The sequence below is a fragment of the Salvelinus sp. IW2-2015 genome, linkage group LG20 (genome assembly GCF_002910315.2).
Source record: "Salvelinus sp. IW2-2015 linkage group LG20, ASM291031v2, whole genome shotgun sequence".
Classification (NCBI taxonomy): Eukaryota; Metazoa; Chordata; class Actinopteri; order Salmoniformes; family Salmonidae; genus Salvelinus; species Salvelinus sp. IW2-2015.
Window position 1 is genome coordinate 34,649,557 of NC_036860.1, and position 14,876 is coordinate 34,664,432.

Below are 14,876 nucleotides of genomic sequence, written 5' to 3' on the forward strand. Positions count from 1 at the left end.
TCAGTGCCAAGAAGTCGAGGGACTGGAGGGAAGCATAGGCTGAGATGAACTCTGCCTTGTTGGCCGCAGATCGGCAGTTCCAGAGGCTGCCMGAGACCTGGAACTCCACGTGGGTCGTGCGCGCTGGGACCACCAGGTTAGAGTYGCAGCGGCCACGCGGTGTGAAGCGTTTGTATGGTCTGTGCAGAGAGGAGAGAACAGGGATAGACAGACACATAGTTGACAGGCTACAGAAGAGGCTACGCTAATGCAAAGGAGATTGGAATGACAAGTGGACTACACGTCTCGAATGTTCAGAAAATGTTCAGTTCCTCCATGGTCTACTGAGTAGCATGGAAGAGACGCTCACCTGCTGTGTGGGACGCTCCAGTCCTCATTTATATTTCATAAGAACGTGGGCAGGCAAGCGGGGGGGGGGGGCTCAGCTGGGGACAAATCAGTCTCATCATCCCACCTTATGATTGTCTCTCCTTCCTACATGCTTTATTCTGTCAGCTCCTCTTTCAATGTTCTCTTTGTTAGCTAGCTCATCTGGGAAGGGAAGGGACTTGTAACGTTTACATTTGAGGTTCTCTCTCTCTCTTCCGCTTGCGAAGTCATAGCAAAGGGATTAGGAATTGAGTGTTAAAGTGGTTTCTTCTGTCGGGGATGATACCCGAGCTGGGTTTGTGTGACGCAAAGACAAAGTGATTTGTTCAGTGATGAGGGCGGGTGATTTTTCGGTTTTGTTTTCTACACAAAGCATCTCAGAGTACGAGTGCTGTTCTAGGATCAGATCCCAACTGTCCGTATAATCATATTCACTATAATCCAAAAGGGATAACTGATCCTGGATCAGTACTCCTACACTGAGACGGTTTGTGAATACTTGCCTCGGGCTCGGTATAACTGTCAGGGGTTGTGAGGGATGATGTTTATTTTGTTTTGGTTCTACTGAGAGACTCTCTTAGCTCTTGCTTGGAAGAAAGGGAGGGGGGAGGTTAGACAAAGGTTAAAGGGTTGTTTCAACCAAATGATCTGTTGTCATCTGACCACATCCATGCCCTTATGCCATTCGACCCAAAACCCCAAACACGAAGCACTATGTGTCTCATACTTTCTCTCTCCCTCTCTCTCCCCCCTTTCCCTCTCTGAATTCCAGCTTTCACTCGCGGATGAACAGAGCGAAGTGACACGGAATGGCTTTGAGTCCAAAGAGCTGCAGTACTTGGTCCAGATCTACTGCCAGGTATGACAGAGTAATCCCCCGGGTGCTGTGATATGCTGCAGTGTCATTCTCACTCAATCAGTGCTCTCTCATATACACTTGCARGCAAACCCACGCACAGTCACATGGAAAATTGCTGTCTTTTGAATCTTGTCACACACCAAATGATGAACGTCCAATACTGTAAATCATACCCAGCACACCCCTCTGTTAGCTAGTAACGTTACGGGATTGGCTTATTTTTCATTTTTCTGAAAACACTTTGTGTCATGATTGAAGAATCTTAGTTGCGCGAACGGTGAAGCTGGATCAACCAAACGACTCAACGGAAAGGTCAGATTGGTGATAAGGGTCTCGTGGGAAAGGAGAGTGACAGTGAAATTATGCCGTTTGGCCTTAACCACGATGTTCACATGGTGTTGAGAAGCAACAGAACACACAACTTGAAAAAGACYTCTGGCATACCATCCGAATCTTCTCTTTGGCAATTGTTTCCCTCATCAGAGACCTAGCGAAGCAATTCAATAAAACCCATGCCCAATTTCATCGTCTATTGATCAAAATGTATTTTTTAAACGTTTAATAACTTGGGTGTTTCTCCTAAATGTAATATGTAGGACATCTCTAGGGACTTCCTAGTTAAAGGTTCACTGAAGACATGCCTTTCTTCCATTTTACTGAATTCCATTTTCTTAAGCTCACATGTGCCTTCCAGTACCCACAATTGCGCACAGGTCCCACACAACCCAGTAGCTCCGGTCTAACCCCTTCCACTGACTCACTRGATTCAGGTTTCACACATTTTCCCTCTAGATCGTATTCCATTTGCATGACCTTGGCAATGCCACGGAAAACGGGTGGCTCTGTCCTTGGAAATTCCATCTTTCCTTGGCTTGGTGTTGGAAAGGGGAGCTGAAACTGCTGCACTGTTCCATAAAAAAGGGGGGATAGGAGGGTGAACAATTGGCCCAGAGCCACCCTCTTAGTACAGAGAGCGGAGGAGAAAGAATCCAGCCTGCAGGATAGATCGCTTTAGTTCCACAGACTAGTAAGGGAACAGACAAACAAAGGAACTGACTGGAAGTCCCAGTGTCTGAAAGTGAGACAAGCTACTGTAGCACACCAAGTACTATACGGAGCCCTACAGAAATACTTCTACAGTCCTGATTCCCTCCCGGTTATTCCCTTATGGCTGCACTAGGATCAGTGGGGCTGGTCGATGCTTTGCAGTCCCAGTCACTCCAGCCCTGGCCCCAGTTCAGAGGGATCTTTCTGGGTCAAAGCAACCAAGTTTGTTTTTTTCTCCCTCGTTCTGGAACTGGGGTTTTGAGGTTTGCAATCACTCTTGTGAATTGAAAAACAAACGGTGAAGCAACTCAATGGAAAATAGGAAGACAGGAGTAGCTTTGAATGCGATGATGAGCTGAGGGCAAAGTTAATTTGGTTTGCACTTATACCACTGGTTTTGTCATCTGCATACGGCTTCTGAAGCATATTCCACCATTTTCTTGGTGGAATATAAGAGGGGATAGGAAGAGAAGAGAAAATAAAGGGTGGGAGGATAGGACAGGACTGGAGAGATGTGTAAAGGGGTGACCCACAGAAATGCAGCTTTGTCAGGTTTGTGTTGTCCTTTCAGAGATGAAGGTGGCCGGAGGCTGTAAGCCAGCCATCGGGAAGACTGCCTGGATGAGGGATAGTTACCACACACTGGGGACGTGGGCATTGGACCAGGGAGCAAGAAGAGAAAWGGGGGGACAAGACTGGCAATCGGAGATAAAACACATGGCCTGCTAAATGGGCTATAACTGGGAATGATTCTGCATTTTGATAAGCTTGCAGTGTGTCCACCTTCTGCTTGAAATTCAGTAGGTCCTTGAAATGTTGCCTTTTTTTTGCCAACCTGGAAGTGGCTATGGCTAATAGAGTTATGGATAATTATTTGTCAGCCCATAAAGGGGGACTGTTGGAAGCTTGTCTTCCAGAGCCTGCTGGAAGACAGGATACACAGTACTCTGATCTGGCAGAGCTTTCAGAAGTATTAWCCCCAACTGCCACCACCACCATCCTCAACCTTTCTCCATTTCCACTCTTCCTTCTCCTCCTTTGCTCCCCACAATTAAGTTGACCCCTTTCTCAGCCCATGAGCTACATTATCCCCAGAATAAATCCTAAAAGTACCTGTTCCCGGTGCTGACCAAYGGCCTGTCCCAAATGGCACCCTGTACCCCATAGGGACGTTGCCCGAGGCTCACATCACAACTCAGCACCCTTTCATTTAGATTTCAAAAAGCCCTGGATGGCTTTGTCAATCGCCAGCCGGCCCCGATGTATTCCCCCCCAAAGATGTAATGTCTGTTAAGAGTTAACGTATGGATCTGTGTGAATTATCGAGTTCTTGTGTTGTACTCCCAAAATAGCCTCGGCGAATTGATGACTTCATAAATGGATTCCAAACGTAGCTATCCAGGCCAGCACAGTTAAAGTGRGAGTTCAGTGAGCTTCAATGGCAACATATTTAGGAGCTGTTCCATTCTGTGTGGCATGGTGCCTGTTGGATTTACTCACAATACTAATAAAACAAGTGATTACCCCACCGCATATGTTTCTGGTTTGATTAATAGCAGTACATCCAATATTATAAAATATTTTATTTTMCACTCAATGTTCTGTAGTAGATTCAGGGTATATCGTCCATTGAGGGAGATCCCTCTTTCAGCTTAAAATGGGCCCCCCTGTTGAAATTGAAGGAAATAATGTCCACCTCTCTTAATTCCACCAGATTTTTACCCCTCTTAATAATCCCAGCCATTTAGATGCATCCCCCTCTCCAATCCCTCCTCCATCCATCCATCTATCCATCCACCATCCCTTCGTCTGTTTTTTAGCACTGCCTCACATTGGCAGACTGGCGCTCTGCTTGGGGAAACTACAACCAAACCACAACCATACAAATGGCTGGTCCCTGTCCCCCAGTGGAGTGTTCTGTGGGGWGTCACCCTATCAGGCTTTTTATCCAACCCTGCTCAAACACAACTGGATCTTGATAAGCCAATCTATTATCATCACAGGCATGTATATTCCCCCTCAAGCCGATACCACGACAGCTCTCAAGGAACTACACTGGACCTTGTGCAAACTGGAAACTGCGTATCCTGAGGCCGCATTTATTATCGCTTGGGACTTTAATAAAGCAAAACGCTACCCAAGTTCTATCAACACATCGCCTGTAGTACTCGCGCTTCAAAAACTCTCGACCATTGTTACTCTCCCTTCCGGGATGGCTACAAAGCYCTCCCCCCCGCCCTCCCTTCGGCAAAATCAGATCACGACTCCATTTTGCTTCTCCCTTCCTATAGGCAGAAACTCTAACAGGAATTACACATGCTAATGTCTATTCAACATTGGTCTGACCAATCAGAATTGATGCTTCAAGATTGTTTTGATCACGCGGACTGGAAAATGTTCCAGGTTGCCTCTGAGAATAACATTTACGTATACACTGACACTGTGACTGAGTTCATTAGGGAGTGTATAAGGGATGTTGTTCCCACTGTGACAATTAAAACCTATCCAAACCAAAAACTGTGGATAGATGGCAGCATTCGTGCAAAACTAAAAGTACGAACCACCACATTTAACTACAGCAAGGTGACGAATACAAACAGTCCAGTTATGCCCTCTATAAGGAAACRAAAGAGGCAAAACGTCAGTACAGATACAAATTGGAGTCGCAATTCAACGGCTCAGACATGATGTATGTGGCAGGGACTCCACACAATTACGGATTATATAGGGAAAACCGRCCGTCGCAYACACCYACGTCTTGCTCCCAGACAAGCTAAACACCTTCTTTACCCGCTTTGSGGATAACACAGTGCCACTGACACGGGCCGCTCCCGAGGACTGTGAGCTCTTGTTCTCCATGGCCATCGTGAGTAAGTTTTTAAGAGTTTTAACCCTTGCAAGGCTGCCGGCATCCCTAGCCGCATCCTCGGAACATGCGCAGACCAGCTGGTTGGAATGTTTARGGACATATTCAATCTCTCCCTATCCCAGTTTGCTGTCCCCACTTGCTTCAAGATGTCTACTATTGTTTCTGTACCCAAGAAAGTGAAGGTAACTGAACAAAATGACTAACGCCCCGTAGCACTCACTTTTGTCATCATGAAGTGCTTTGAGAGACTAGTTAAGGATCATATCACCTTTACCTTACCTGACACCCTAGACCCACTGCAATTTGCATACCGCCCCAATAGATRCACTGATTATGCAATCCCCATGGTACTGCACACTGCCCTATCCCATCTGGACAAGATGAATACCTATGTAAGATTGCTGTTCATTGACTACAGCTCAGCCTTCAAKACCATAGTACCCTCCAAGCTCATCATGAAGCTCGGGGCCCTAGGTCTGAACCCCGCCCTGTGCAACTGGGTCCTCAACTTCCTGATGGGCCGCCCCCAGGTGATGAAGGTAGGCAACAACWCCTCCACTATGCTGATCCTCAACACAGGGGKCCCACAAGGYTGTGTGCTCAGCCCCCTCCTGTACTCCCTGTTTACCCATGATTGCGTGGCGACACACGCTTCCAACTCAATCATCAAGTTTTCAGACYACAACAGTGGTAGGCCTGATTACCAACAACGACAAGACCGCTTACAGGGAAGAGGTGAGGGCCCTGGCGAAGTTGTGACAAGAAAATAACCTCTCACTCAACGTCAACAAAACGAAGGAACTGATCGTGGACTTCAGGAGACAGCAGAGGGAGTACGCTCCATTCACATCGACGGGGCCACAGTGGAGAAGGTGAAAAGCTTCAAGTTCCTTAGTCTACACATCACTGACAATCTGAAATGGTCCACCCACATAGTGTGGTATAGTAGGAGCAACAGCGCCTCTTCAACCTCAGGAAGCTGGCTTGGCCCCTAAGACCCTCACAAACCTTTACAGATGCACCATTGAGAGCACCCGGGGTCAAAAGAAGGACAAAAAGAACATCAAGGACCTGAGCCACGGCCTGTTCACTCCGCTATAATCCAGAAGGTGAGGGTTGGTGCAGCCAAGCTGGGATCGAGAGACTGAAAAACAGCTTCTATCTCAAGGCCATCAGACTGTTAAATAGCCATCACTAGCCGGCCTCCACCCAGTACCCTGCCCTGAACWTAGTCACTGTRACTAGCRGGCTACCACCCGGTTACTCATCCCTGCACCTTAAATGCTGCTGCCCTATMTACATAGACATGGAACACTGGTCACTTTAATAATGGAACACTGATCATTTTAATCATGTTTATGTACTGTTTTACTGATTTCATATGTACTATAGTCAAGGCCATCCTATTTAACTTTTGCTYTACAGTARACTATTCTATCCACGTATTCTTCAATTATACTATATTTTCTATCCACATACTGTCCATAATGTCTATACATCCCATCACATATATATTTATACTCCGGACTCCGACATTGCGCYTCCTAGTATTTCTATATTTCTTATTCCTTTATTTTACCTTTAGATTTGTGTGTYTTGWTAGATATTACTGCACTTTTGMAGCTAGAYAAACAAGCTTTTCGCTACACCGCAATAATATCAGATTAACATATGTATGGATGCAATACAATTTGATTTGAGCAGCTGATCATTTCTTTACAGTATGTTGTGTTAGAGTTGGGCTGGAGCAAAAGCCTGCATGCCCAGTAGCTCTCCTGGACTCTCCAGGAGGYGGGTTGGCCACTCTGCAACATTACAATTATAGCCAAATACTTTTTATGACTTTATAAAATAATTCCCTCATTCAATGAACCAGCGATCAAACGGCTACGGTGTGCGAGGTAGTTAACTTAAGATGTTTATCTATTTGTAAGGTTAAACTAATGTTCAGTGTTCATGAGAGATCTTGACAGCATAGGAGTTACTTATCAATTAGAATATTTTTTTTACTCTGTCAAAATTACATGGCCGGTGTTGAATAGAGGAGAATCCGAGTCAATTTTGAGCGCTTGAGAGATTGTTTTACATCCAGAGTATGCAGCATTGATTTCKTCAACTGCGCGCCCGTATGCGTGTTGGCCATTTGCGGTTATACACGAGTGCCGGTGGAAAGTTATTTTAGGACATGACAATGACATTAATGTATGCTAAACAGTTAACTAGTTAGAACTAGACGAACTACACTATGTTTTGAATTGGCTATCTAGGTAGTTTGTTATATATCATTATTTTACCTGCTGCGCAAATGTCGTCGTCGTCCCCGTCGGCCCCACTGGAACACACGCAGGTAATGCACACACCATGACTTTTCCAGGATTTTCATTGATGACCAAAAACTATAACTGGGCAAATGATTAGAGTAGCCTAATTGTTTGATATTGTGATTTTTGCATGATTTTTTTATTTGTCCATGTAATCTGCCTGTCCAATTTTTTTTTTTTTTACTTGCCCTGGCAAGCGGACAGCGTTAATGTCGAGCCCTGCCCCCTCTCTGATCCCCCTAGTAAAAGCATAAAGCTCCCCTCCTGTCACCCCGTCTCAGCGGTGGATTCTGAATTAGGGCGTGAGGGGTATCTGTTACCAGGCTAGTAAAGCAGCCAAGGGCTTATGCACCTCCCCTGTCTTTTGAAACGTTCTCTCTCSTCTCTTTCTCACTGGCCGACTCTCTTGTTTTCTCTCTGCAGGGCCGGAACTGGATTGTGAAGCGRAGCTATGAAGATTTTCGTGTCCTGGATAAGCACCTGCACCTCTGCATATATGACCGCCGCTTCTCGCAGCTGCCAGAGCTGCCTCGATTCGACAGTCTGAGTGATCGCGCCGAGGTAAGACGCCTGGTCTCAGTACAGCCGATGTGCCACACCTCCCCTCCCAACACCCCTATATCACCATTCAGATGGTCTCTCCCAGTCTCCAGTCTCCCACTTTGAATGCCGCCTCAGAGCTTATGACTGCAATATTATGCCCTTCAGGGTTATACATGATAACGGTTTAGGGTTCAAACAGAAACCAGAGGCAAAAGACAGGGCTCACTTCAGAACAGTTTTGCGACCGTTTCCTTGCTGGAGTGAATTACCAGTACAATGTCCATGCCGTTTTTGCTTGTTTTACAAACTCCTGCCTAGGTCTTTGTTGCAGTCTGATTCATGGCCTAAATGAGTGAAAGTGTCCAATTGTGCTGTTTTTAATGGTGTCTAATGGCCTGGTGTTAAGAGGGAGCCAGCTGTATAGTCTCTGTGTTTACGTGTTTAGAAAGCCTCTCCATCCCCGCTGAGCTGTGACTGGAGCTTTCGCTCTCTCTACCCCCCATCTCTCTCTTCCCCTCCCTCTCTACCCTCCCTCTCCTTCCCCTCTCTCTTTCCCCTCCCTCTCGCACACACACTCACTCTTTACAGTAGTTTTCACAGCGAAAGCTCACTTGAACTGTGGCATATTTTCACAACTAAACCGATGTCCTTTGAAGTTTGGAGTGGCTGTTAATGCCTACCTTTTATGATCCTTCAGTCCATGGGAGAAAAAGGCCCTGATACTCTCTCTCCCTCCTAAATAGAGACTCCCACGAAGGTAGGCTGACTAGGCACACCACTTTATGTMTGCATCCCAAATGGCACCCTATTCCCTTCATAGTGCACTKCTTTCGACCAGAGCTCTTTTGGCCGTTCTCAAAAGTAGTACACTATAAAGGGGGCCATTTGGGATGCAGGTCCTCCAGTCCCCAMTGTAATGGGAAACACTGGGAGGCCCGGGCGGCATGTTGACTAATCACAGGAGGTCAAATTACTACGCCCACAATGAAAGCATGGGTCCTTCAGTAGTGGAATGTTCAGCACTAAACATGACTGGTACAACAGGTTATTAGGGTTTTCACAAAACAAGGCTGAGGAAATAGGCCTACCTCAGTCGTGATTGGTTGAACATGATGTCGGACCTTTCGGTTTAATCTGTGTCTGCGGCTGCTGGGACAAATAATYGCGGAGAGTGAGCGTCTAGTAATTTCAGGCAGCCCAGCTTTACAAATAYTTTTTCGGGAGGCTGCGTGCTCAAGCTGTCATTGTTTGATTGTAGCTTTCAGGCATTTAAGACAAAGAGGTTCTTACAGGATGAATTGTTGTACGGGAAAATTGGCTTCAATTTAAATGTCACTAACAGTATTGTCGTGGGGCTGATTTGCCGTTCCCTCAGTTTGGTACCTAACTACTGCAGTTATTTGGATAGTCTTAGCCTAACTAGTATGTTAACCATCATATTGCCTGCTCATTACAATACACAATAGCCACTGTTCTGTAGGCCAGTACATGGAGCTCTAAATTGCCTGGTCGAAATGAGTTGACATTAGCTCACACAATGTCTTCCATGACTCATTAAGTCTAAGACCTGAAAAGAGTTGGTCCGAATATTCTGCGAAATCAGGAGASTTACTGCTAATCAACTAATCCGTCTCCCTATTGATTCCGTTAGCCAGCCAGTCCCCCCCGTCCCTTTAAGGCCTCCATGTTGTGCTTGGCTTTACTCTTGTTTTTACCCTGTGTTCTCTAGTCTTTGTCTTTCTGGAGAGCCTTGGCCCTCTTTTGGTCTGTGTTTGCTTGGCCATGTTGACACTCAAGGAAGGAGGACTAAGGAGAGACACTGGCGGCGGCGCAAATGGTACCATATTCCCTACATAGTGCGACACTTTTAATCAGAGCCCTGGTCAAAAGTAGTGCACTGTATGAGGACTAGGGTGCCATTTGGYGGGRGCCTACACACTGTCTGGCACACACAGGGGAAGGCTCACTCTTGGATTAGTGCGCTGAATWGGACAAGTCTTGTGGGAAGCGCCAGGGTATTCATCACCAACAGTAACCAACAACTGCAGCACAACAAGGAAAGCATCCATGTCATCAGAGAAAAGCTTTCCTTACCCACCCTTGCTTATTATAGCCCAGACCAGACCGTGCATGGCCTTCCTTCTCTGCTGCTCTGCAAAGCAAGCCCTCTATACAGAAGCCTACTTACCCTCCAAATCAAGTGCTTAGTATTGGAACACTGTTGGCACTCGTTTCATTTCTTGAAAGTCTGGGGCTTTCTTTTTGTCTTAGGCCAACCCGTTTTTATCATTTAGGCATAAAGTGGTGTCGGCTTCAACGTTCTGTACTCTCCCTCCCTGCAACGTTTGACGGATGAGGGTTGTTTAGGGAAATGTTTGATTTATCCTGAGATCTGTTTAAATGTTGTCAGCTTCGTCTTCATTGAGCTCCCTCAAGGTGACATACGACCTTTATGAAATATTTTGGATGGATCTGATCATTTAACCATTGTTTGGACTGGTTAGTGCCACAGTGAAGTCTCAAATAAAAAACAAACATCCTTCTTTTTTTTTACCCGGGCATGCTTTGTCATTTACACATCTTATTATCTTCCACATATATATCTTCCACATATCTTCACCGGTTCCTCTTGGCCAGATTTGTCCTGGCTGTGGGTTAAGTTGGGGTTAATCTGGTTATACAAGTTTACATTTATGTTGTACTGTTGGTGCCACATCTTGTGGAAAGAAAACAAAGGCTCAGAGGCTGTGGTACTTTTAAAACCAGGGCTAAGGTGGCAGTGTCATGTACATGTCGTCGGCTTGTGCCCCATTAGGCCCCTTCCTCTGGGCTACAACACTCGGCCTCTGTTGGTGTGTTGGGCGGCCCTGGCCTGATTGGGTTCGCACGGTGCCAGCTCATGTACTGGAATCGATGTGGCAGGCAGCGGCCTAGAACCTCCCGGAGAGAAAGAGAGAGGGTCATGAGAGAGCCCCACGTCTGGCCCCGTGCCCACCACTTCAATGGTCTCTGCTCTTCTCTAACCTCTTCTCCCTTCTCTAATTTCTCTTCTCCTATAATCTCTCTCTCTATCCCTTCCTCTTCTCTAACCTTTTCTGTCCTCCCCTAACCTCTCATTTCCTCTGCTCTGCTTTCCTATCAGCTCACCTCTCCTTTCTCATCTCCTCTTTCCTTTCCTCTAACCTCTGTTAGGCCTCACCTCTCTTTGGGCTCAGTTCTCTAACCTCTCCTGTCCTCTAACTTTTCCTCTCTCCTCTTCCCTTATTTAACCTCTCTCTCCTCTTCCCTTATTTAACCTCTCTCTCCTCTTCCCTTATTTAACCTCTCTCTCCTCTTCCCTTATTTAACATCTCTCTTCCCTTATTTAACATCTCTCTTCCCTTATTTAACCTCTCTCTTCCCTTATTTAACCTCTCTCTTCCCTTTTTAACCTCTCCTCTTCCTTATTTAACCTCTCTCTCCCTTATTTAACCTTCTCTCCCTCTTCCTTTTTAACCTCTCTCTCCTTCCCTTATTTAACCTCTCTCTCTTCCCTTATTAACCCTCTCTTCCCTTATTTAACCTCTCTCTTCCCTTATTTAACCTCTCTCCTCCCTTATTTAACCTCTCTCTTCCCTTATTTAACCTCTCTCTTCCCTTATTTAACCTCTCTATTCCCTTATTTAACCTCTCTTCTCTTCCCTTATTTAACCTCTCGCTCTCTCTCCTCTTTGTCTCCTCTAATTGGCCTCCAGTGGAGTGTTTGATTCCCTCTGCTCGGCGCTCACCAGTCAATCTTTCCTTTTGCCCTTTCTCTCTCTCATGCCATTTTTTCCCTTGTCTCTATTTGGCTCTCTATCTCTCTCGCTCTCTCACTTCAGTTCTCTCTGTAGTCATCACAGACGGTAGTCCCTCTTGAGATTCTTTAACTTGATCTAACGATGTCTTTTGATGATGACAGAGACACTGTATCTCACTCACATAATGTTTTCACACTGTCTCTCTKTTCTTCTATTGTCCTAGCCTTTATAGAATATGGAACATGAAGGACCGCCACAAACCTATGAAATCTCCTGGCCTTCTGTTGTGCATTACTCAAGAAGTGGCCTCAAAAATATAGAAACAACCTTCATTTCAGTATCATTAGGATCGACTGCATTATGAGCTCTGTCAATCATGTCATTCTGGCTCATGCTCATTGAAATGTGTTTATCCTGCCTGAGAGCAGCTGAAGTGTTTTGGAGCGTCCATTATGCCTCTAAAGTACTGTGGTACCCTCCTACAGTACTAGATGTGCTGACACACTCATTGAGCTCGCACACTTTCCAATTTTCTCGAACACAAATGATTTGACTCGTCCTCTCTCCTTACTCTCTCTCGCTCACTCTCTCTCACACACACACACACACACACTTTTGTGTGTTTACTGCTTCCTGTCCAGAAGTAGTACATAACCTTGGTGAAAGGAACACACAATTACAGTAAATCCTAAAAACAGCCGTCCCTCAATGACAACTAGCTTGTGAAGCACACAGACTAAAAGCCATTTCTCTGACTGCCGCCTCACACTGAAACAAATTTGTAGGACTGTGAGTAGAGTAGTCATTGGCAGACCACGGGCAATTCAGTTTTGCAWATGGCATTTAAGGTGTGTATATATTTTAGTAGTGCAAGCGAAAAAAGGCATCGCACAAAACAAATATTTGTGTTCCGCTGACATCAACTGTATTACCATGGGTCCCCTGAAAATCATTTGCCCTGCTTAAAAACGAGAGTGCTTCTTGTTTTTGATTGGGTGCAGATGTAAACGCACTTAGCAGCCTCATTGGGTTGAGTTAAATTGAAACTGTATACTCCCTTGGTGGTAGGCAGATACGCAACCAGAGTTGATTTCTTTCGTTAATGGCCTCTTGATTGGATATATTTCCCTGAAGAGTCTGCCAGCCTGACGGCCATGACAATACCGGTGATAATTCCGCTTAAAGTATAACCTTTTGTTATTTAGTTTGTTCGTGTATATCCAGTTAGGAGGCCACGATCTGATTTAGGATCAGCTCTACTTAGCAAGTATAGCCTAATGCCAGCCTCACCCATCATGTACACAACAACCACGCTGTCTCTGGATCAGTTGTAAAGACCACGCAAAGTGGCCACACAGGATTCTCATACACTACCTATAGGTGTAGGTCAATCGACACCACTCTGTGGAACTACAGTGACAGAAGGGTTTTGTGTGGTTTTATATAGGTGTTTTACACATGGTCTGTTTCTGGTTTCCTCTCACAGGCAGTTTCCCAGATGCTGATGGCTTACCTCTCCCGCCTCACAGCTATCGCTGACAACAAGATCAACTGTGGGCCTGCCCTCACATGGATGGAGGTGAGCTTCTGTCTGGGTTTATGTCTGTCTGTCTATCAATCTCCCACTCTACACAAATACACCACACACATAAAACAGTTTTCCATTTTCTCTCTCTCTTGAACACATCTGCTTACTGCTCTTCTTTCCTTACTCACTTATTTATATATATGTGTATAATTAAACCTTTATTTWACTAGGCAAGTCCGTTCAGAACAAATTCTTATTTACAATGACGGCCTACCCCAGCCAAACCCGGACGYCGCTGGGCCAATTGTGCGACTCCCTATGGGACTCCCAATCACAGCCGGATGTGATACAGCCTGGATTCGAACCAAGGARTGTAGTGATGCCTCTTGCACTGAGATGCAGTGCCTTACACACACTAGAATCGTAACTCACCAACCCAGTGTAACCTGTCTACATTGACAGACAGTAAATATGACACTACCTTGACTGTGTGTGTGTTTTCCAGGTTGATAACAAAGGCAATCACTTACTGGTCCACGAGGAGTCCTCCATCAACGTGCCCGCCATCGCCGCCGCCCATGTCATCAAACGCTACATCGCCCAGGCCGCCGACGAGCTCTCCTTCGAGGTGACAGGGAGAGTTGACACACATTTAAACACATTTGCACATGCATGCACACACACTCACATGGACATACAGTACATTCCGGAAAGTATTTAGACCCCTTGACTTTTTCTACATTTTGTTACATTACAGCCTTATTCTAAAATAGTTTTTTTTTTRRCCTCATCAATTTACACACATAATGACAAAGCAAAAACAMGTTTGTAGAAATGTTTGCAAATCTATAAAAAAAATMAAATATCGTATTTACTTAAGTATTCAGACCCTTTACTCAGTATTTTGTTGAAGCACTTTGGAAGTTTAATGCCTRGAGTCTTATTGGGTATGATGCTACAAGCTTGGCACACCTMTATTCGGGGAGTTTCTCCCATTCTTCTCTGCAGATCCTCTCGAGCTCTGTCAGGTTGGATGGGGAGCGTTGCTGCACAGCTATTTTCAGGGCTCTCCAGAGATGTTCGATCGGGTTCAAGTCCGGGCTCTGGTTGGGACATTCAGAGACTTGTCCCGAAGCCACTCCTCCGTTGTCTTGGCTGTGTGCTTTGGGTCGTTTTCCTGTTGGAAGGTGAACCTTCGCACCAGTTTCATCAAGGATCTCTCTCTACTTTGCTCCATTCAACTTCCCCTCGATCCTGACTAGTCTCCCAGTCCCTGCCACTGAAACACTTCCCCACAGCATGACGCTGCCACCACCATGCTTCACCGTAGGAATGGTGCCAGGTTTCCTCCAGACGTGACGCTTGGAATTCAGGCCAAAAAGTTAAATCTTGTTTTTATCAGACCAGAAAATCTTTTATCATGGTCTTAGTCCTGTAGGTGCCCTGTCATGTGCCTTTTACTGAGGAGTGGCCTCCGTCTGGCCACTCTAGCATAAAGGCCTGATTGGTGGGGTGTTGCAGAGATTGTTGTCCTTCTGGAAGGTTCTCCCATCTCCACAGA

At 45.7% G+C, this 14,876-nt stretch overlaps 1 protein-coding gene across 3 annotated transcripts in view; it reads left to right on the plus strand.

Moving 5' to 3' along the window:
• arhgap32b (Rho GTPase activating protein 32b) overlaps nucleotides 1-14,876 on the plus strand; it is a 210,639-nt gene that overhangs the window by 149,731 nt on the left and 46,032 nt on the right. For all 3 annotated transcript variants that reach the window (XM_024013752.1, XM_070449358.1, XM_024013751.1), the window contains 4 exons: nucleotides 1,142-1,228; nucleotides 7,889-8,026; nucleotides 13,274-13,366; nucleotides 13,821-13,943. In XM_024013752.1, coding sequence (XP_023869520.1) covers nucleotides 1,142-1,228; nucleotides 7,889-8,026; nucleotides 13,274-13,366; nucleotides 13,821-13,943 — 441 coding nt within the window. The remainder of the gene's footprint in view (nucleotides 1-1,141; nucleotides 1,229-7,888; nucleotides 8,027-13,273; nucleotides 13,367-13,820; nucleotides 13,944-14,876) is intronic.